Genomic DNA, 23,400 nt, shown 5'->3' on the forward strand with positions numbered 1-23,400 from the left:
ATCTGTTTATTTTGCTTGTAAAATGATAACCGTGGGCTAAGTGTCCCATTATGCCCTATTTTTAGATGACCTGTCTTTAACTTGGCTTCTTCACAATTTTTTCCTACGCCACGCCACTGGTTTTAAGAAAGGTGATTTCACACATAGGTGTGAAATGACTGGCAGCCTATCAGGGCACATTTTTTGGTGTTCAGGGAGGGTTACCACAGGAAACAGTTGCAGTTCTTTACATAGGGAACTGTAGTTTTCAGGATGGCTGAGGGACTGTAGAATCAAAATTATTTTTTCCCTGGATTCCTTGGGTCATTATGCATCTAAGCATATAGCACTCCCATTTCTGCCTGACTAGATTTTCCGCCATTTTGAATTTTGTCCAAAACAGTTTTTTCGCTACTCCTCCTACATATTTTGTCCAATCTTGCGGTGACTGTAAATCGTAGAATCACAATTCTTTTTTGCGTGGATTCTCTTTGTTCCCTAGCACCCTAGCAACCACTAGTGATACCCTAGCAACCACCTATCAAAACCCTAGCAATCACATAGAAACACCCTAACGACCACTGGCAAAACCCTACCCACAACTTAGCAGGACTCTAGCAAAGACCAGTTCAAAGTGACTGTTGCTTGGACGGCAAGCACACTTAAAATTTTCTTCAGAAAATGTAGCCATTTCTAGTATTTTATAGTGTGAATATTACAAAAGCACGAATAACTAACAATACTGACCTCACACGGGGCACCATAAAAATATTTAACTGATATCCTCCCATGTGGGTAATATTAATGTACAAAATATGGGGTCTTAACACACAGTGGCGCTGATTATGAAGAGTTATTATTTAAGGTGGCATAAGTGATAAAATAAATGTTCCTACAATACCTAAAAATCAGTCTAATGCCACTCTCATGAAGTTAACTATCAATTTGGGATCTCAACTAATTAAATAAGTGAAAATGCAATTATTAATAGTACCAAGAAAATGAAATCCTGCGTTTTCAATGCAATAACAAATATGTGCCTACTCTAATTGGACCTTCAAGATGCACAATAATAGCCCTCATTTTTATTATTTAGATCTCGCTGAATACTGAAAATATGATATTGGATGGTTGTCATGGTAGTTCCTCTTATTAAAACAAACTAACATACTACACATTTAATTTCCCAACCAATGCAGCAATAAAATGTGGGTTGGCACTACCACCAATGACGGGAACCAGTTATGAACCCAACTCCAGAAGTGTGTTTTCACCTGGTGACACAGTAACAGTCACATGTGCAGAGACGTTCTGGATTGCTACCACAGGACACACCTCGAAACAGGTTACCTGCAAAGACGATGGAACATGGGATGAGTCACCGGTGTGCCAAGGTCTTGAGCTTTTGTTGAAGTTGTCATGTTTTACTGTGATTGTTCACTCCAATGATTATTATTCTGATTTTGATTTACTTAAGATGATTCCCACTGACACAATTATTTTTTTTCATTCTAGAGGTAGTATGTGACAGTCCACATGATGAACATGTGGATTATCAGTGGACTCCTTCCTACCACTGGCAAAGGAGAAGGTTGGATGGCATTATAAATTATAGATGTAGAGCAGGCTACAAAACCACACATGGCAGGAACCACGCCACATGCACAAGGGATGGGTGGACACCAAAACCACTGTGTCAAGGTATTTTTGAAGACACTATTTCTTGCATTGGCTGCCATATACAATGACATTTGTATCTTATTTTGAAAATGGAAAAAATAGTGAAACTGAAAAAAGAAACTAAAAATAATGTTTTGCCACCACAAACTGAATTACGTTCCCCCACAACAAATTGAAATACTTTCCTCCGCCACATTTAAATACATTCCTCTGTCACAAATTGAATTACATTCCAAAGATTGGCTAACCACAGTAAAGTTTAGTTTCCTTCTTCATGAATGCATTTTTTTTCCATTAATTCCAATCTTTTTTCATACCTTCAAATTTCTTTGGCCCCATTTTGGTGTCGGTGGGGTGTAGAAGAGAGGGGTGTAGTGGGATGACAGGTGAATCAAGATGGCAGAACAGAATGTACTGCTGACAAACCGCAAACGATAAATATTGATTGAGTCCTTTGCTAACACAATGATTATTGGATCAGCTTATGACGATAACTTGTAAAATGACATGGGTTAGTCAATTAGTTAATTGAAAGAATGATCCAAAAACTTTCATTTTTACTTTCAAAACAGTTTTTTCACTTTCAAAATAAAGATACACATATAATTCAACACGTAATACAGAAGCATATGAAATCATGCAAACAGCAATGATTATCACCAGCCATTCAGTATGTACAATGCTTGTAAAAGGATGATTACAGTACAGTATGCTAGGATTGAAGTACAGTATGCTAAGATAAAATAATGCATAAAATGCTTTTCATTCATAAGAAGTGTTCGTAGCACCACCAGAAGCCAGCATGATACTTTCTAGTGTACAGAGAGCTTAGGCAGCGGTATTTGTTATGGATCACATTTTATTCTTTTCAGTTATCACTTGTCAAGCTGAGGTGATGAACCCTCATCTGATTGTGACTGGACTGCCATTAGCCACTGAAACAATGAAGCAAGGACATAAATTACAGTTTCAGTGTGGTCTTGGATATTCACTGGACGGGGTGGAAGAGGTGGAATGCTTGCAAACTGGGCAGTGGAATGCCCACTTTCCAACTTGCAGTGGTATGTTCCCTTTCAGGAAAGTAAATTAGAGAAAAAGATTGCTTGCTTATCCTCTCCCCATCCAATGTTTTAACCAAGGGAGGTAGAGGAGGATAAGTCACTAGAAGTCACTTTTCACTGGTTTCAACTCAAAATGCAACAAGTCAAGGCAATGTAAATTTTAGTTGAAAGTAAAAGGCATGGGAACATGGCAAGCAGTCTGTACTTTTTGACTACTGTATGTTGCTATGCCAATCTCAGCTAAAAGTACAAGACTAGTTGAATTTAGTGTCAAAACTAATTTACCTGTTGATCACAATGCATTATTTTCCATGAGATCATCTTTATCCACAGGAACAAAGATCATATTAGCTGTAATATTATGCTTGCCTCTTAAGACCCATACATACATACATACATACATACAGATACAGATAGACTTGTGTTAGACTTGGGAGTCTTGGGAGCTGACAGCTACAGCCACAGTTTTCTCCACTCAGTAGCTTCACTATAGCAGTTGGAGGGTTGACTGCTTTGCTCATGTCAGCAGTAATTGAGATAGGGGAGAGTGTTGCCCCATCCAGATTTTCCCAGATGATCCATGGATTCAACTTCCAAAGGGACAAAGAGTAGCACTAACGTCATGTTTATCCACAGACTTACAAAGGAATACAGATCTTTTTCAAAAGATTTAAGGTATCTCTGGTTTATTACATGGTACACAGTAGTGAGAGACAGGGGAGATGGGAGAGAGAGGGGTGATGACATGGGAGATAGGTCACAGGTCAGATTCAACCCCACAGCAGAACATGGCATGTGCCTTAGCACTAAAGTCACATCTATCCACTGGCTTACCAAGGAACAAAGAGTGCTGTTCAACAAAGAGCTCAAAGCCTGACGGTGTGTGTTTAAGTACTATCCTTGAAGAATGTGTGGATATACCCACAATTGATCAACTCAAAAATCTGGATTGGGACTTAAACACATACAGTTTGTAGTGTCCACTCATGGTGCCAGAGGAAGACTATATTTCTCATATATTATTTGTAGTTCAATTCAATAGTGAAGTTACATGCAGTGATTATTGATACTGCAGCAACATGAACTATATATTATTTACTGTATTTATTGTATAGATGCATGTTAAATGTATCTTAAATGAGTCAAATCTCAAGTCCAACATGTCCAAAATAAAATGAAATGAATTTGTTTCATATTTTTTTCCTCAAAACAGAAGCTTGCATAGTCCCACACATACCTGCCAGTGTGAGATTAACCACCAGAGTGACAAGCCGAGTAATGAGACAAGGCAGCAAGTTAAGGTTTTCTTGCCCCCGTGGACAGTTTCTTCAAGGGAGTGCAGAGGTTGAATGTTTAGCAAACAGACAGTGGAGTGATTACATTCCAACATGTGGAGGTAAATCCCTTTCTTGTCTTCTCACTCTTTATCTGGGGGACTCATGGGAAAAGATTAACTCTGACCTTTCGGTCTGTTGTTTCCCACAATGCATTGTGACATCAAAGGCCTTGCTTTCGTGTTTCATACTTCCTAGGATATGTGTCATACTCAGGGATGAGGGTCAACCCACCTTTTTGTGAGAAACATGGCAATGCGATTAACCCTACAATAACAAAATGGTCCAATAATGTCAAATGAATCAATTCATCAATGGACAAATTTATTTGTCCATTGATGAATATTTGGGATATGGAGTCTGCATTCCCAACATTTTTTTTTCCATATTTAACGTTGATCCTGACTTAAATTGTATGTATATTTTGCTGCATAAATTCATAATATAGTACATGATAAATTATATATCCATATCATAACTAGTATCAAACAGATGTAAGTTATATGAAGATAGGGACTGAAAATATATAGATTATAGATATAGATTTTTGTTCAAATTGGTGGTTGTTTGCTTTATGATGATCACTGACTTGAAGTCATCATTGATGCACCTTTTTAATTCCGACTTTATTACATGCCATACAATATGTAACTGTGATATATTGTGTAATTGCTGATGAAACTACAGTAAAGTGTTTTCCCAACTCTAACCCAAAAGGTCTGTCAATGTAAAGTCTATAAATTTACCTCCTCTTTCTTCTTTCAGCACCTGTGCTTTGTGGACGGCCACCACTCCTTGAAGGTGGAGACATCAATGACTCTGTGAAAGTGATGTATGACCACGGTGAAAGAGTTGTATACGTCTGTCAGAGTTACCACACTCTGATTGGTCAGTCTCACAAAACCTGTTACAATGGTGAATGGACTGGAGAGATGAGATGCCTCAGTAAGTTACATTTCTCCCTGAGTATTTCTTATTTATTTTGCAGTCTGAGCAATGATATTGTAGAATCACAATCATCACAAACATCTTCATTTTAATTACCAAAAGGTTTTGCAGTTGTGGCATGTCCCCATTTGATTCATTTAAGCATCCTTTACTGATGAAAAAGACACAGTAAGCGTTAAGTGTGGCTAACACTGACACTAGGCTTTATAATCATGACATATATCTGGCAAGAAAGAACAAACCCACATCTCCAAACATTTTGCTTGATTTAAATGAAAAAATAGATGTGCATTTTGCTCATTTATGCCAATGCAGCTGATACTCTTCACTGACAGATATGTAGAAAAGAACACAAGGAGCATCTACTGAACACACAGAGCTATTTGAAAGGTCTCACTAGGTCCTGTGGTCATGAAAATTGCCATAGACAAAGAAAAATTGCAGCTGTCATTGACAGTATTAGAAAATCTGAAAATGGAGATGTGAGAGACACTGGCAGATACAGTTTGTCCAGGTTGTAGTGTGTTACTGACCTTTGTTTAAAACTCAGACTCATGTTTGGTTGCAAATTTGCAATAATGTCATCACCAAGATGATAAACTATTCTAAATGTCAGCTGCCATAGAATCAACAGTTACCTTGCGGTGGCCATAGAACAGGATTGTGGAGCTTCTGTAACATGGCAGCCTCTGAAATCTGTAATGCCCAAACTCTATCAGTGGGTGTGTGCAGTTTGCTTTACAGTCATTCCTGACATTAACAGAATCTTTTTTCTCCATTATCTCTTGCAGAACCCTGCACTGTCAGCGAAGAGAAAATGAGGAAGAAAAATATTGCATTCAGATATACAGACAAAACTGAAGTGTATTCAAGGCACAATGATGTAATAGAGTTTAGCTGCATCAAAGGAAGACCTGACGGCAGGCTGGAAATGCGTCAGAGGTGTAATGATGGTGAGATTTCACTGCCCTCTTGCCAGTAGCAGTTTTAGTTGACTGGAAGTGATGGCCATGAGCTGGCTGGACAAACATGTAAATGAATAACCAGAGTAAAGAGTTGCTGTTATGCACTGATCCTCTGTCTCAATTTTAATAAAACATACATGGTCGTCTACTCAATCAGCCTGTTTTCTGTCTCCAAAATTGTAATTATATATATATAGTAATTATCGGTTTGCATGATAATCTGACAATTTCACATGGTTACCAACACATGCTATACATGTGTGGCAAATGAATAGGAAATTGTGTTTATTAAGGTAAATGCTGAAAGCTGCAATAAGTATTTTTACTGTCCCATAACACAAAAAGACTATAATATTGTTGATCAGTACCAGTAACTCAGTGACTCACTTTCTGACTTGTACTAACATAAACTCCCCACACCTCACAACTTGAAATTAGTCATGACATGTGGCTACTTTGTAATTATTAGGTTACTTTTCCTTTAAACTTAATTTAATATACTGTTAAATTAAGAATTGATTCCAATTTACAGACTTAAGTCAGCCAACATTATAAAATACAATATGTAATTTTTTTGCATCTATAATCTCACAATCAAAATGCATTTTTTACTATCTCTTTTTCAAAGTTACTGTGTTTTCACTGTGTGTAAAAGATCACATGATGTTGATCTGCACCAACGTTGAAAACACATGTAAGTATAGCACCAAAATGAAAGTTGAAACCAGTCTGAAGTCGTCCACAGCTGCTGCCTGCATCGTTTAGTGAAATCAGGACCTAAATATATTTTAAGTTCAAAACAGTTTACAAATCTGTTTCAATATGAATTTTTACCGTGCCATAATGTCATATTGTAAAAATGATGGGTTTGTTTGGATTGACAGTTTGAATTTGGCACATCGCTGCTAGGATTGTAGTTAGCATTTCTTTGTAATCAGATTACTGTGATCGGATTACATGTAACCTGTTACTCCTCAAACCTGGCTATCTGTGCCAGTCCATCTGTCCTAAAGCCCACTGATATGATGATAATCTATGACTAGCTGTGTTTGGGTTGAAGGCTTCCTCAGAACACTAAGAAAACATATGAATTAACATCAAATGAAAGTATGTGGTAAGATTATTTGCAAAAATTGTGTTTTTGTGTATTTATGTGCATTTGTGAATGCATGTCAGAGAGAATGTTTGTGTGTGTGTTTGTGGGAGGATTTTGGGAGATGAGCCCATGCTACTGCGCCAGTTTTTGTACAAATTTGTGCAATCCCACTGTGCAGAACTTTGATATCCAGAATTGTTTGAGGATAAACAGTAACTCAGCCACAGACACTCATTTTGTTTATGGAGTAATTCCTGGCTACAGTGAGTCCACATCCTGGGTCGTCATCATGAGATTCTCTCTACTGCTTTGGTTTCTTGTCCTGTGGATGACCGTGGATGTTTCTGTATCACAGGACGGTAAGAATGCTTCAGATTACAGCTGCATTTTTTTTCTGAACTTACACTACAATTAGAAGACAATAACGAAATATGTTAGTAGCTGATTCTGGAGTGATCTGACTTATTCGTATTGGATTCATTTTTATTCTCACAACACAACAACAGAATGTTTTAGTACTCATGTTTCTCTGTCCATGTCTGTTCTTTCTTGGCTTCTTTGCTGCAACTGGAGTAAACAACAGGAATGTTGCCACTGTCCACGTTAGGATTCAGTGGCTGGGAATGGCCGGTCCTTCATTCCAGAAGAACAAAACACTTATACAGCTACAAAAGGCTCCATCGTCCATGAGCGACTCCTAGCGGGCTTCGCTGTTCCACATTCACGTTTTGTTAGAAAATGAAATCCGAAAAAGAGAAATGATAAGCAAACATTGACATCCTGCAGCTTATTAGCGATTGCACATGAACGAACCAATGCTCTGTCCCTTTTGCCCCACCTTCTCAGCAATTGTAATAAGCTGTTTTTGATGACAGCTCGATGTGATCAATAACATTTGTAGACACAACACTCAACATGTGTATGTATGTTTCAATCTAACCTGCCAACCTGGAATTAACTTTAAAGAACATAGAATTAGACTAGCCTAGATTGTGTCTAACAGACCATAAGTTAACAAAATTAATGTATTTTGAATTCAATTATGTTCAGTTCTCAACATACCAACATTTAGCTTGGTAGATCTATTTAAAATTATGTTTCTGACCAAACTGTAAAATTTCAAGTGGACTAATTACTATGTCATGATTCTACAGTCAGTTGAACTTTTAGTGTAAAGTAAAAAAAAATTGATAGGTTCATAAGTTCGCAAACTAAGTAAAGGCTTACCCAGTTATTGTACTTGCCAAATTGTGTCAGTCTGTGGTTCATGAGAAGAAGATTTTTAAAGGTTTTTCAAAAAATCCAAAACGGCAGCCAAAAATTGATGGCGGACATTAGCACCCCCTATAGGCTAATTTTTCTAATATGGAAGAAAAAAGAATACTACTACTACTAATAATAATAATAATAATAATAATAATAATAATAATAATAATACTAGGAATCCCAGCAATTACAATAGGGTTTCACTACTACATAGTGAACCACTAAATATAGCTGCAAGTGGCAATTGACCAGTTGAGCACCGATTTTGGTTGTGATAGCACAAATTGTTGGCAGTTTTTGTAAGAAGAGAGCAAAGTCAAAACACGTTGCTCTGATGATGGCCTAAGGCCGGAAGCTCAGTCATACAGTGCTCTGTATTGCTAAGCAGATATCCTGACTACTAGTTATGACAGTTGTAAAATAGGCCCAACATTATTTTTTTAAAATTTGCCAATTGATTGAATTGATTCCTCAGATGCCTGTCAAACTGGATAGCCTCATTTTTAATGATCAGATTCAGCCAGTGATGTGGAGATTTAACTTGGTGGTGCAATAACTCATAGATATAGTTTAATTTGTGCAGATGTGCAAAGGGTTAGGGTTATTCAAGGGCTGTTGTAGTGTCATCTTGTTTGTGAACATCGTGAAATTCTCAGTCGTATTGTGAAATGCCCATAGTGTTTGCTCTCAAAGTAGTTAAAGGTTACAATTCATCTGCCTCTTCGTTAACGAAAGTCATATTCTACAAACCTACTGAAAATAGATCTCCAACATGCACAAAAATAGGCCTCAGAGCAGAGTGGAGCCCTACTCTTCTGTGTGAACGTAAGTATCGTATATAGAGAGATCCAGTTTATTATTTAGAGCTTGCTGAATAAGTGTGATACTTGATGGTTGTCATGGTAGTTCTTCTTATTAAAACAAACTAACAAACTACACCTTTAATTTCCCAACCAATGCAGCAATAAAATGTAGTCTGTCACTGCCACCACTCGAGGGAACCAGCTATGAACCCAACTCCAGAAGTGTGTTTTCACCTGGTGACACATTAACAGTCACATGTGCAGAGAAGTTCTGGATTGTTACCAGAAGTCACACCTCAGCAGAGGTTACCTGCACAGACGATGGAACATGGAGCATTCCTTCACTGGTGTGCCAAGGTACAGAACTGCTTGAGCTTTTGTTGAGGTTGTCATGTTTTACTGTGATTGCTCATCAAGTCCTGATGATTACTATTCTGGTCTTGATTTACTTCAGATGAATCTCACTGACGCAATTCTTTTTCTTATTTTAGAGGTAACATGTGCCGATCCACGTGATTACCGTGTGCATTACTGGGGGCAGAGCTACTGGCAAACGAGAAAGTTGGATGACACTGTAAGTTATTCATGTAGAGCAGGCTACAAAACCACACATGGCAGGAACCACGCCACATGCACAAGGGATGGGTGGACACCAAACCCACTGTGTCAAGGTATTTTGAAGAAGACACTGTATTTCTTGCATTTGCTGCCATATAGAGTTACATTTGTATCTTATTTTGTAAATAGCAAAAAAAGTTTTGAAACTGAAAAAGTTTTGATTTCTTCTGCTTTCACTTAACATTAAAATCTATTTTTATGAATTCAAATCTTGTGGGTGAAGTAGAAGAGAGGGGCGTGGTCAGGGTTTGCTACAACAGGTGAATGACAGGTCGATCACATCGGTACTTCACTGATCAACATGTCTGAATCTGTTGCTGAGCAACGACAGCAAACAATAAATAGACTGTGTCCTTTGCCAAAACACTGGATTAACAAACTATTTATCTTGTAAAATGACACGTAGCCAGTTAGTTCATTTTAAAAAGAAGGATCCAAAACTTTCAAATGAAAGAACTAACTTAATTTAATTTATTTCAGAGATAACATGCAACAAGAAAGAAGATATCCCAAATGCTGTAATTGTCAGCAATGAAAAGTGGATATACAAGAACAATGAACGGGTACAGTATGACTGCGTGGGTGATTATACAGGAAGATTTATTCTTACCTGTGAGGCAAATGGTTGGACCGGGACTCCGAACTGTAGAGGTAAGGACATACAGCATACAACACATACAGTTTGAGGTTGTTACCCTATGCAATCATTCACTATGTAAAAGGATGAATATTTCCAAGTACAGTATGTATGCTAAGATAAAATAATGCATTTCATTCATATGAATTGTTCAGATGCAGCAGGATGTGGAAGGTAGTAATTTGTATTTTTGATCAACAGTACAAATTATTTTTTAATAAACATCAAACAAAAAGTTCGGAAATTTGAGTTTGGTAGATTATTTCTCTGTTGTAACAATGCTTCTTGGCAATACATTTTATACCGTTGGAAAGCCTGTTTATTTCCCTTTTAAATGTTGCCCCATTTGTAAGGAACATGCATTTGTGGGATGAGCAGCACAGCTGAGTATGTGGGTTGCGCTCATGAAAAATTTGCCAAATCTTCTCTGCCAATGCCAAACAGCTTATTCTGCTGTTGCTATTGACTCTTGTTTTGAGCTTCCGGTACCCCCAGGTGCTGACAATCAGGTACCTGATTGGCACCTGATTGGCAGCACCTGTGAGCATGGGCCCTGCTACAGTGGTCAATTGGTGTCTGCTCCAAGAATCGGCATGCCACGTTTGTCTGATCTCGATAAGGCCTGTGCGATAGGGCAACTTCAAGCTGGTGTTCCACAAAAGCAAGTTGCGGCATTATTTGGAGTGAGCCATAGTACCATCTCCAAACTGAAGGCCAAGTTCCATGAAACGGGGGATGTCAGAGACAGACCGCGAAGTGGGCGTCCCAAGAAGACGACACCCCAAGAAGACCGGTTCCTCACCCTTTTAGCACTTAGGAACCGTAGGCTGTCTTCTACAGATTTGCAGTCAAGGTTTGCAGGACGATATGGCAAACGGCTCTCGGCCCAGACGATCCGGAACAGACCGCACGCAGCCGATCTCCGGGCTCATGGGGCTGCCAGGAGGCCTGTCATGACTGCCCTTCACCGTCAGGCCCGTTTGCACTGGTGTCGGCAACACCTGCACTGGAACCTGAACATGTGAAGGAACGTTATGTTCAGCGATGAGTCCAGATTCTGCCTACGGAAGTTGGATCGTAGGGTCAAAGTGTGGAGAAGACGGGGAGAACGCTATGCTGATTGCTGCACCGATAGAGTAACACCTTTTGGTGGAGGCAGTGTGATGGTGTGGGGCGGCATCTCCATCACTGGAAAAACAAGGCTTGTCATCATTGGAGGCAATCTCAATGCAGAGAGATATCGAGATGAGATTCTGCAACCAGTGGCAATCCCATATCTCCACAGTCTGGGACCGAACTCCATCCTCCAAGATGACAACGCTCGCCCCCACAGAGCGGGGTTTATCAGAGACTACCTCCAGAATTTGGGAGTAGAGAGAATTGAATGGCCTGCCAACAGTCCTGACCTCAACCCAATTGAACACTTATGGGATCAGCTTGGGCGTGCTGTTCGTGCTAGAGTGACCAACACAACCACGTTGGCTGACTTGCGACAAATCCTGGTTGAGGAGTGGAATGCCATCCCACAGCAGTGTGTGACCAGGCTGGTGACCAGCATGAGGAGGAGGTGCCAGGCTGTTGTGGCTGTGTATGGTTCTTCCACACGCTACTGAGGCTCCTGACTGTTTGTTAAATGAATAAATTGTAAAATTGCCAATATGTCTTGTTTCTTCCTTGTTACTGATAGACTTCAATCATCCAATCCACCAAACAACACCAAACAAGAGTCAATAGCAACAGCAGAATAAGCTGTTTGGCATTGGCAGAGAAGATTTGGCAAATTTTACATGAGCGCAACCCACATACTCAGCTGTGCTGCTCATCCCACAAATGCATGTTCCTTACAAATGAGGCACCATTTAAAAGGGAAATAAACAGGCTTTCCAACGGTATAAAATGTATTGCCAAGAAGCATTGTTACAACAGAGAAATAATCTACCAAACACAAATTTCCGAACTTTTTGTTCGATGTTTAGTTTCCACTTTGATTGTCTCTTGTCCCAGAAGAAAAGAAAATGTCCAGCAGCACTTGCTGGTAGAATATGGAGTCCTTTATTTAAACCAACGTGTTCCAAGTGTTGCTGGACATTTTCTTTTCTTCTGGTTCATGCTTTTGTTTAGCACCTTGGTTGGAGAGTGAAGTAGCTGCAGATCTGTTCTCTATTGTCTTCTGTCTCTACAGTTCTCTATGTAGTGTGTGCTGTTCATTCACTTCAAATGTTTCACATAACCAATACACTTTTCTCTTTAACGTTAGAAAAAACTTGCAACCAACCAAATGACTACAACCTGCTTAACAATCCCAGAGAAAGTGACTGGAGAAGGAGGGTGGGCACAAGACAGAGATATAGCTGTATAACAGGATACCAAAATAAGGATGGTGAGGATTATGCAACATGCACAACTGATGGATGGACACCAAACCCCCTGTGTGAAGAAGGTACTGTATTCAAGAGCTGGGAAATAATCAAGTGATTTTACTAAAAGACTGTACTCAAGTATAGATGTACTCAAATCTATACTTTTAATCCTTTTTTTTATTTTACTGCACTGTATTTCCACACAACTGGAAATGTATCGGTCAACTACAGTTAATCTTTCTTTGAAGAAAAATGTGGCACGCTGAATACAAAGTTTTGTCATTATCTACTTATCTGTCAGTGTCAGTTAAATTTTCTAAACAATGAAGAAATATGGAATTTGTCTAGTTAGCTGACTTAAATTGCTGATTCTTTATATGTTGTAGTCACTATGCACTGCTGACATCTTAGATATTCTTGTGTCAGTATACTGACAACTACTGACAAAATAATGTCCATGAACAAGTTGCAAAATACGAGTACAAAGAAGGTCAAATCCTGCATTTTCAATGCAATGACAAGTACAAACCTACTGAATATAGATCTCCAACTTGTACAAAAATAGGCCTCAGAGCAGAGTCGAGCCCTACTCCTCTGTGTGAACGTAAGTATCGTATATAGAGAGATCCAGTTTATTATTTAGAGCTTGCTGAATAAGTGTGATACTTGATGGTTGTCATGGTAGTTCTTCTTATTAAAACAAACTAACAACCTACACCTTTAATTTCCCAACCAATGCAGCAATAAAATGTAGTCTGTCACTGCCACCACTCGAGGGAACCAGCTATGAACCCAAATTCAGAAGTGTGTTTTCACCTGGTGACACATTAACAGCTACATGTGCAGAGAAGTTCTGGATTGTTACCAGAAGTCACACCTCAGCAGAGGTTACCTGCACAGACGATGGAACATGGAGCATTCCTTCACTGGTGTGCCAAGGTACAGAACTGCTTGAGCTTTTGTTGAGGTTGTCATGTTTTACTGTGATTGCTCATCAAGTCCTGATGATTACTATTCTGGTCTTGATTTACTTCAGATGAATCTCACTGACGCAATTCTTTTTCTTATTTTAGAGGTAACATGTTCCAATCCACGTGATAACCTTGTGCATTACTGGGGGCAGAGCTATTGGCAAACGAAAAAGTTGGATGACACTGTAAATTATTCATGTAGAGCAGGCTACAAAACCACACATGGCAGGAACCACGCCACATGCACAAGGAATGGGTGGACACCAAACCCACTGTGTCAAGGTATTTTGAAGAAGACACTGTATTTCTTGCATTTGCTGCCATATAGAGTTACATTTGTATCTTATTTTGTAAATAGCAAAAAAAGTTTTGAAACTGAAAAAGTTTTGATTTCTTCTGCTTTCACTTACAATGTCCTTTTGTTCAGTTATGCATTATTTTTTTCATACATTAAAATCTATTTTTATGAATTCAAATCTTGTGGGTGAAGTAGAAGAGAGGGGCGTGGTCAGGGTTTGCTACAACAGGTGAATGACAGGTCGATCACATCGGTACTTCACTGATCAACATGTCTGAATCTGTTGCTGAGCAACGACAGCAAACAATAAATAGACTGTGTCCTTTGCCAAAACATTGGATTAACAAACTATTTATCTTGTAAAATGACACGTAGTCAGTTAGCTCATTTTAAAAAGAAGGATCCAAAACTTTCAAATGAAAGAACTAACTTAATTTAATTTATTTCAGAGATAACATGCAACAAGAAAGAAGATATCCCAAATGCTGTAATTGTCAGCAATGAAAAGTGGATATACAAGAACAATGAACGGGTCCAGTATGACTGTGTGGGTGATTATACAGGAAGATTTATTCTTACCTGTGGGGCAAATGGTTGGACCGGGACTCCGAACTGTAGAGGTAAGGACATACAGCATACAACACATACAGTTTGAGGTTGTTACCCTATGGAATCATTCACTATGTAAAAGGATGACTATTTCCAAGTACAGTATGTATGCTAAGATAAAATAATGCATTTCATTCATATGAATTGTTCAGATGCAGCAGGATGTGGAAGGTAGTAATTTATATTTTTGATCAACAGTACAAATTATTTTTTAATAGTTTCCACTTTGATTGTCTCTTGTCCCAGAAGAAAAGAAAATGTCCAGCAGCACTTGCTGGTAGAATATGGAGTCCTTTATTTAAACCGTGTTCCAAGTGTTGCTGGACATTTTCTTTTCTTCTGGTTCATGCTTTTGTTTAGCACCTTGGTTAGAGAGTGAAGTAGCTGCAGATCTGTTCTCTATTGTCTTCTGTCTCTACAGTTCTCTATGTAGTGTGTGCTGTTCATTCACTTCAAATGTTTCACATAACCAATACACTTTTCTCTTTAACATAAGAAAAAACTTGCAACCAACCAAATGACTACAACCTGCTTAACAATCCCAGAGAAAGTGACTGGAGAAGGAGGGTGGGCACAAGACAGAGATATAGCTGTATAACAGGATACCAAAATAAGGATGGTGAGGATTATGCAACATGCACAACTGATGGATGGACACCAAACCCCCTGTGTGAAGAAGGTACTGTATTCAAGAGCTGGGAAATAATCAAGTGATTTTACTAAAATACTGTACTCAAGTATAGATGTACTCAAATCTATACTTTTAATCCTTTTTTTTTTTTTTACTGCACTGTATTTCCACACAACTGGAAATGTATCAGTCAACTACAGTTAATATTTCTTTGAAGAAAACTGTGGCACACTGAATACAAAGTTTTGTCATTATCTACTCTGTTAGTTGTAATGTTGCTGGCACAGCTCTGTAGCAGCCTTCTTCAAAACAGCGGGAGTGAATGGAAACTGAGTAGATAATGACCAAATATTCATTTCTGGGTCAACTATTCCTTTAAGATGTGGGATATGTTGCAGGCACCCATCAACAGCTATGATCAGTACATCCTAACAAAATAATAATTTTGTGTTTGTGTTGTTCTGTCAGTTTAATTTTCTAAACAATGAAGAAATATGGAATTTGTCTAGTTAGCTGACTTAAATTGCTGATTCTTTATATGTTGTAGTCACTATGCACTGCTGACATCTTAGATATTCTTGTGTCAGTATACTGACAACTACTGACAAAATAATGTCCATGAACAAGTTGCAAAATACGAGTACAAAGAAGGTCAAATCCTGCATTTTCAATGCAATGACAAGTACAAACCTACTGAATATAGATCTCCAACTTGTACAAAAATAGGCCTCAGAGCAGAGTGGAGCCCTACTCCTCTGTGTGAATGTAAGTATCGTATATAGAGAGATCCAGTTTATTATTTAGGGTTTGCTGAATACAGAAAGTGTGATACTTGATGGTTGTCATGGTAGTTCTTCTTTTAAAACAAACTAACAAACTACACCTTTAATTTCCCAACCAATGCAGCAATAAAATGTAGTCTGTCACTGCCACCACTCGAGGGAACCAGTTATGAACCCAAATTCAGAAGTGTGTTTTCACCTGGTGACACATTAACAGTTACATGTGCAAAGAAGTTCTGGATTGTTACCAGAAGTCACACCTCAGCAGAGGTTACCTGCACAGACGATGGAACATGGAGCATTCCTTCACTGGTGTGCCAAGGTACAGAACTGCTTGAGCTTTTGTTGAGGTTGTCATGTTTTACTGTGATTGCTCATCAAGTCCTGATGATTACTATTCTGGTCTTGATTTACTTCAGATGAATCTCACTGACACAGTTCTTTTTCTTATTTTAGAGGTAACATGTGCCGATCCACGTGATAACCATGTGCATTACTGGGGGCAGAGCTACTGGCAAACGAAAAAGTTGGATGACACTGTAAGTTATTCATGTAGAGCAGGCTACAAAACCACACATGGCAGGAACCACGCCACATGCACAAGGAATGGGTGGACACCAAAACCACTGTGTCAAGGTATTTTGAAGAAGACACTGTATTTCTTGCATTTGCTGCCATAGAGAGTTACATTTGTATCTTATTTTGTAAATAGGAAAAAAAGTTTTGAAACTGAAAAAGTTTTGATTTCTTCTGCTTTCACTTACAATGTCCTTTGTTCACTAATGCATTATTTTTTTCATACATTAAAATCTATTTTTATGAATTCAAATCTTGTGCACCAGATGCTTAAAAAGTAAGCAATGACAAATCAACAAATTATCTACAGTATACATATTTTATACCATCAGCCAAAGAAACACAAAGTATGTGGTTACTTTGGTGGAGAAGCATAAGTCCCTGTTTTCTGATGTGCCTTCCAGAACTCATATCTTGTGCCAGGATATTGATGTGGGAGAGGCTCGTCCGATAAAACAACATCCGTGTCGTGTTAATCCTGATAAACGTCGACTGCAAAGCAGGTTGATTACATGTTGGAAAATAACATTGCGGAGCGTAGCTCTAGTGCTTGGAGTTCGCCCTGCCTGCTGGCTGATAAGTCGGATGGTTCTGATCATTTTTGCACAGATTTCCGTGGTGTGAACAGTGTTACCGAGCCCGATTGCTTCCCACTGCCGCGTATTGAGGACTGTGTCGACCGTGTCGGTGGTGCTGCCTATGCCACGAAATTAGATCTGTTGAAAGGCTATTGGCAAGTGCCATTGACTCAACGTGCCAAAGAAATCTCTGCGTTTGTAACTCCTGATGCGTTCCTTCAATACACGGTTATGCCTTTTGGCTTGCGGAATCCGCCCGTGACGTTTCAACATCTGGTTAACACTGTTTTGTCTGGTCTGAATGGCTGTGAGGCCTATTTAAATGACATTGTCGTTTACAATTGGATCCAGCATGCTCAACAACTTGACACAGTTTTCAGTCGAATCAGTGATGAAACCTCACACTCAATTTGGCAAAATGTGAGTTCAGTCAGGCTATCCTGTTTTTCACCTATGCCTGTGTCACGGCATGAGCTGATGCGTTTTTTAGGGATGGCAGGGTACTACAGGAGTTTCTGCCGAAGTTTTTCCGCTGTGGCTGCTCCGCTCACCAGTTTAAGCCCCAAGGTCCCTTTCCAGTGGTCTGATGAATGTCAGGCAGCGTTTGAACGTGTAAAAGCGCTGCTGACTCATGCCCCGGTCCTAGCGGCACCTGAGTTTGATCGCGCGTTCAAATTGGCTGTTGATGCGAGTGATCTGGGAGCTGGCGCAGTTCTCCTCCAAGATGGTCTTGATGGGGTAGAACATCCTGTGTCATATTTCTCAAAAGAAATCCGGCCTATATAAGGAGCCTGTGAGGAGAAGGCAGGACGGCACCCCGCGTAGCGTTTGGCTGTTTGCCTTGTTTTTGCCGTTCTCATTATTTTCCCTTTTGATTTGGGGATGGAGGTTTGGGTAGTCCATATTTTCGGTTTGATCTCGTTAGGTTAGCTTTGGATCATGTTTTGGTTAGGTTAGGGGGAAACACTGGCTTCGATGGCCCATGGCATGGCTGGCCCGGTGTCTTCCCCATCCTTTTGTTAAGTTTGGCCAAACCTCCATTCTCTTTTTCGTCACACCCATGACAATGCTTCTTTACCTAATGCAGCAGGAAATGTGGTTTTATTAATTAAGAATATTCACCACTTATCACATTTCACTGTAATACACATGCGTGAAACGGGAGCCCCTGCTAAATAAAATCAGAGACTTTGAATTGTATCCACCATCTCTGATAAAGTTGTTTTTTTATTTACTTAAAGACACAGCTGGATCTCATGCCACTGTCCATAGCTTATCAACACCTTCTTGGAAGACTGTGTTGCTTGTATATTTTTTGTAGCTCAATTCAATAGTAAAGTTACATGCAATTATTATTGATACTGCAGGTAAATCGTGTTAAATGTATCCTAAATTAGTCAAATCTCAAGTGCAACATGTTCATCCAAAATAAAAAAAATAAAAAACATTTATTAATGGAATACATTTTTTCCCAAAAACAGAAAATTGCAAAGGCTGCAGGTTACAGTTGATCCACCTTTATAATTTCAACTTCATTAATTGCCATACAATATGTGACTGTGATATATTGTGTAATTGCTGATGAAACTACAGTAAAGTGTTTTCCCAACTCTTACCCAAAAGGTCTGTCACTGTAAAGTCTATAAATTTACCTCCTCTTTCTTCTTTCAGCACCTGTGGGTTGTGGACGGCCACCAGTCCTTGCAGATGGAGACACCAAGGACTCTGTGAATGTGACGTATGCCCACGGTGAAAGAGTTGAATACGTCTGTCAGAGTTACTACACTCTGGATGGTCTGTCTCACAAAACCTGCTACAATGGTGAATGGACTGGAGAGATGAGATGCCTCAGTAAGTTACATTTATTTAGTATTTCTTATTTATTTTGCAGTCTGAGCAATGATATTGTAGAATCACAGTTCATCTTTATTTTAATTACCAAAAGGTTTTGCAGTGGTTTCTTCTCCCAATTGACTTGAGCTTCCTTTACTGATGAAAAAGACACAGTGGGCCCTATCTTACACCCGGCGCAAAGCGGCGCAAATCGCAGCGCAAGTGTCATTGCTAGTTTCCGACCGACGCAGTTGTCATTTTCACACCCAGCGCCCACGTTGTTTAAATAGCAAATGTACTTGCGCCCATCTTTGCGCCCGTGTGCGTGTTGGTCTTAAAATGAGGTGTGGTCAGGCGCATTGCTATCTTGAGGCCACGGAAAGCAAATATTTTCCTGCTATTTAAAGGGTGCATTATTCAGATAGTAAGATGCGCCTCTCTCTCTCTAACACACACACACAATATTACCATGTAAAATAGAAAAACAGGATCATCTACTATGAAAATTTGCACTCTACTTGGTTCCTGACATGCATTTTGTTGCCAAATTGCCGTATGCTTTCACCATTACGCAGTGCCAAATGCCAAAAACTATGTGTCCCTCTCACCATTATGCAGTGCCAAATGCACAACGTACATGTCCCGTTAACCATCATCACACATTGCCAATTGCTAAATACACAACCTACAACCATGAAAAACAACACAGTAAATATGTAAAAAGTACTGCCCAACAAAAAGTCATGAAAATAAACTGCAAAGTCATCTGACCTTCACCCGACGCACACACACATCGTCATCGCACACGAGCAGATCCGTTTCCTCAGCAGAAAACCGTTTGTTTCTCCAACTGGCCGAATCCGCCATTTAAATAGCAATGCGCCAAGGTGCAAGCGCACCTGGCTCTTAAAGGGAATGGGAGATGACACTCTGATTGGTTGAATTCATGTTACGCCCAAAACACACCTATGATTAATTAAGGGACTTAGTACAACTCCTTTGCGCCTTGCGCCTTACTTTGCGCCCACATTGTGCGTCGTTTAACTAGCAATTTGGATTCGGACATGCACTTGCGCCATGCGCTTTAGACCATGCGCCATGGATCGTTTAAATAGGGCCCAGTAAGTGTAAGTAACACTTACACTAGGCCTTATAATGATGACATTTATCTGGCAACAAAGAACAAAGTTTGCATAATGTGTCCTGAAAAAAACCCACATCTCCAAACATTTTGCTTGATTTAAATGAAAAAATAGATGTGTATTCTGTTCATTTATGTCAATGCATCTTATACGCTTCACTGACAGATATGTAGAAAAGGCCACAAGGAGCATCTACTGAACACACAGAGCTATTTGAGAGGTTTTAGTATGTCCTGGGGTCATGAAAATAGACAAAGAAAAATTGCAGCTGTCATTGACAGTATTAGCAAATCTGAAAATGGAGATGTGAGACACTGGCAGAGAGTGTTTGTCCAGGTTGTAGCAAGTTACTGACCTTTGTTGCAAATTTGCAACAATGTCCTGCATATCATCACCAAGATGAGATACAAACTATTCTAAATGTCAGCTGCCATAGAATCAAACACTGAAACACTTGGCCAGAACAGGATTGTGGAGCTACTGTAATTCTCAACCTTTTCAAGGGATCCGTAAGTGCAGTTTGTGTGTGCAGTTTGCTTTACAGTCATTCCTGACATTAACAGAGTCTTTTTTCTCTGTTATCTCTTGCAGAACCCTGCACTGTGAGCGCTGACAACGCGAGGCAAAATAATATTACATTCAAATATACATATGAAACTAAACTGTATTTAGAACACAATGATGAAATGTTGTTTAGATGCATCAAAGGAAGACCTGACGGCAGGCTGGAAATGCGTCAGAGGTGTAATGATGGTGAGATTTCACTGCCCTCTTGCCAGTAGCAGTTTTAGTTGACTGGAAGTGATGGCCATGAGCTGGCTGGACAAACATGTAAATGAATAACCAGAGTAAAGAGTTGCTGTTATGCACTGATCCTCTGTCTCAATTTTAATAAAACATACATGGTCGTCTACTCAATCAGCCTGTTTTCTGTCTCCAAAATCAGAGGAAAGTACACATAAACATTTTCCATATTGTTATATGTCACATTTCTCCAGGAAGATATTGATATAGTAATGATAATCTGACAGTTTCACATGGCTACCAACACTTGCTATACATGTCTGGCAAATGAATAGGAAATTGTGTTTATTAAGATGCTGAAAGCTGCAATAAGTATTTTTACTGTCCCATAACACAGAAAGACTATAATATTGTTGATCAGTACCAGTAACTCAGTGACTCACTTTCTGACGTTCTGACTAACATAAACTCCCCACCCCTCACAACTTGAAATTAGTCATGACATGTGGCTACTTTGTAATTATTAGGGGCTGGGCAGCTCTGCTGCCGGTCCCTCTTGTTTTTCCCAATGTTATTATTATTATTATTATTATCATTATTATTCTGCTTCTTCTTCTTCCTACAAGGAAATCTGCCTTCCCATGCATGAAAATAAACCAAACTTTGCACATAGGTCCAGTCCCATGCCAAACTTACTCAACTGGCTTTGGGGGTCAGTAGTCCTGATGGTGGCGCTACAGCAACCGTCTAAAGTTCTAAACTTTGAAAATTCATTAAAAATGGCCAAAGTGTGAAGAAACTTTTGTAAACTTCAACCTAGGGCAAATTATGAAGTCCATCACTCTGTTTTTCTCAAAAACTGTAAAACTAATTAAACCTATCTCCTCCCACATTTTTTGCTCAATTGACACCAAATTTGCTACACTGCATCTTTAGACTGTCGATCCAGCCAGATTTTTGAATTATCAAAAATTGAGCCCACAGTGCATCAAAATGTTTTACTGTAAACATTACTGTAAACAGCTACTGCAAAATCTTGCGAAATAAATCTCCAATGTTCATGAAAATAAATGACAAAATTTTCCAGTCATGGTAGATGACGTGTGTAAAATTTCAGAATTGTATCTCAAAAACTGAATTTTTGACAGTATTTTGAATTCTGCCCTCATGTAAACTATTGCAGTCAATGGCAATAGAGCATCTTTAAACATCAGTTTTTCACTTATGAAGCAATCAATCTTTGTAAAAATAAATTACAGACATCTCTATGTTGTCTAGATGAAGTATGCAAATTCTCAGAATTTTGTCTTGAATACTGAATATTTGACACTAGTTTGAAATCTGCCTGTAAATGCATGGACAGCTGTTATCCTGCACCCTGGTGGTTGCCTAAGTTCTAGTGTGAAGCCTCCTTTGATCATCCCACTTCTCAGATAGCTCAACATGATCACAACCTGCCATTGGTGACAAAGGTTGTGAGTTCAAACCCTGGGTGCTGCATAAAGAACATGCTTATGTCTTTTCAGGCTTTGTGCTGTGTGGAATAGAGACTCATGATTTCAAAGATACTTCAAGGTTTAATGATACTTTTGGTCCGGACAGGTCTGCTGATTGACCCTTATGTAGTTCTCATTTGTCTTCCTCCTCTTCCTCCTCCTCCTTCTTCTTCCTGTACCTCCTCAAAATGCCCGGCCCCGACTCACCGCTGCGCAGCAGCTATAATTTTTAGGTTACTTTTCCTTTAAAATTAATTGCTGTTATAATATACTGTTAAATTAACAATTGATTCCAATTTACAGACTTAAGTCAGCCAACATTACAAAATACAATATGTAATTTTTTTTTAATCTATAATCTCACAATCTAAATGCATTTTTTACTATCTCTTTTTCAAAGTTACTGTGCAACGTTGAAAACACATGTAAGTATAGCACCAAAATGAAAGTTGAGACGAGTCTGAAGTCGTCCACAGCTGCTGCCTGCATCGTTTAGTGAAATCAGGACCTAAATATATTTTAAGTTCAAAACAGTTTACAAATCTGTTTCAATATGAATTTTGACTGTGCCATAATGTCATATTGTAAAAATGATGGGTTTGTTTGGGTTGACAGTTTGAATTGGGCACATTGCTGCTAGGATTGTAGTTAGCATTTCTTTGTAATCAGATTACTGTGATCGGATTACATGTAACCTGTTACTCTTCAAACCTGGCTATCTGTGCCAGTCCATCTGTCCTAAAGCCCACTGATATGATGATAATCTATGACTAGATTTGTTTGGGTTGAAGGCTTCCTCATAACACTAAGAAAACATATGAATTAACATCAAATGAAAGTATGTGGTGAGATTATTTGCAAAGATTGTGTTTTTGTGTATTTATGTGCATTTGTGAATGCATGTCAGAGAGAATGTTTGTGTGTGTGTTTGTGGGAGGATTTTGGGAGATGAGCCCATGCTACTGCGCCAGTTTCTCTACAAATTTGTGCAAT

The 23,400-nt window shown here is 39.0% G+C and overlaps 2 protein-coding genes across 2 annotated transcripts in view; both read left to right on the forward strand.

Annotated features, from left to right (window-relative positions):
• Window positions 1–1,207: 1,207 nt before the first annotated feature.
• On the forward strand, window positions 1,208–5,984 carry LOC139654784 (complement factor H-related protein 2-like). Its single transcript, XM_071531958.1, has 4 exons — window positions 1,208–1,373; window positions 1,495–1,680; window positions 4,820–4,999; window positions 5,794–5,984. The coding sequence occupies exons 1-4, from the start codon at window positions 1,208–1,210 to the stop codon at window positions 5,982–5,984; spliced, it is 723 nt and encodes a 240-aa protein (XP_071388059.1).
• Window positions 5,985–11,254: 5,270 nt separating this feature from the next.
• The window catches only part of LOC139654785 (complement factor H-related protein 1-like), a 32,707-nt gene continuing 20,561 nt past the window's right edge, over window positions 11,255–23,400 (forward strand). Inside the window, exons 1-4 of the mRNA XM_071531959.1 lie at window positions 11,255–11,333; window positions 13,594–13,686; window positions 16,163–16,360; window positions 18,864–18,986. Of these exons, the coding sequence (XP_071388060.1) occupies window positions 11,255–11,333; window positions 13,594–13,686; window positions 16,163–16,360; window positions 18,864–18,986 (493 nt within the window). The remainder of the gene's footprint in view (window positions 11,334–13,593; window positions 13,687–16,162; window positions 16,361–18,863; window positions 18,987–23,400) is intronic.

This window comes from Centroberyx affinis, unplaced genomic scaffold (genome assembly GCF_046629955.1).
Source record: "Centroberyx affinis isolate AG114_WGS23_722 - 3 ecotype Tasmania unplaced genomic scaffold, CSIRO-AGI_Caff_v1 ptg002150l_1, whole genome shotgun sequence".
Classification (NCBI taxonomy): domain Eukaryota; kingdom Metazoa; phylum Chordata; class Actinopteri; order Beryciformes; family Berycidae; genus Centroberyx; species Centroberyx affinis.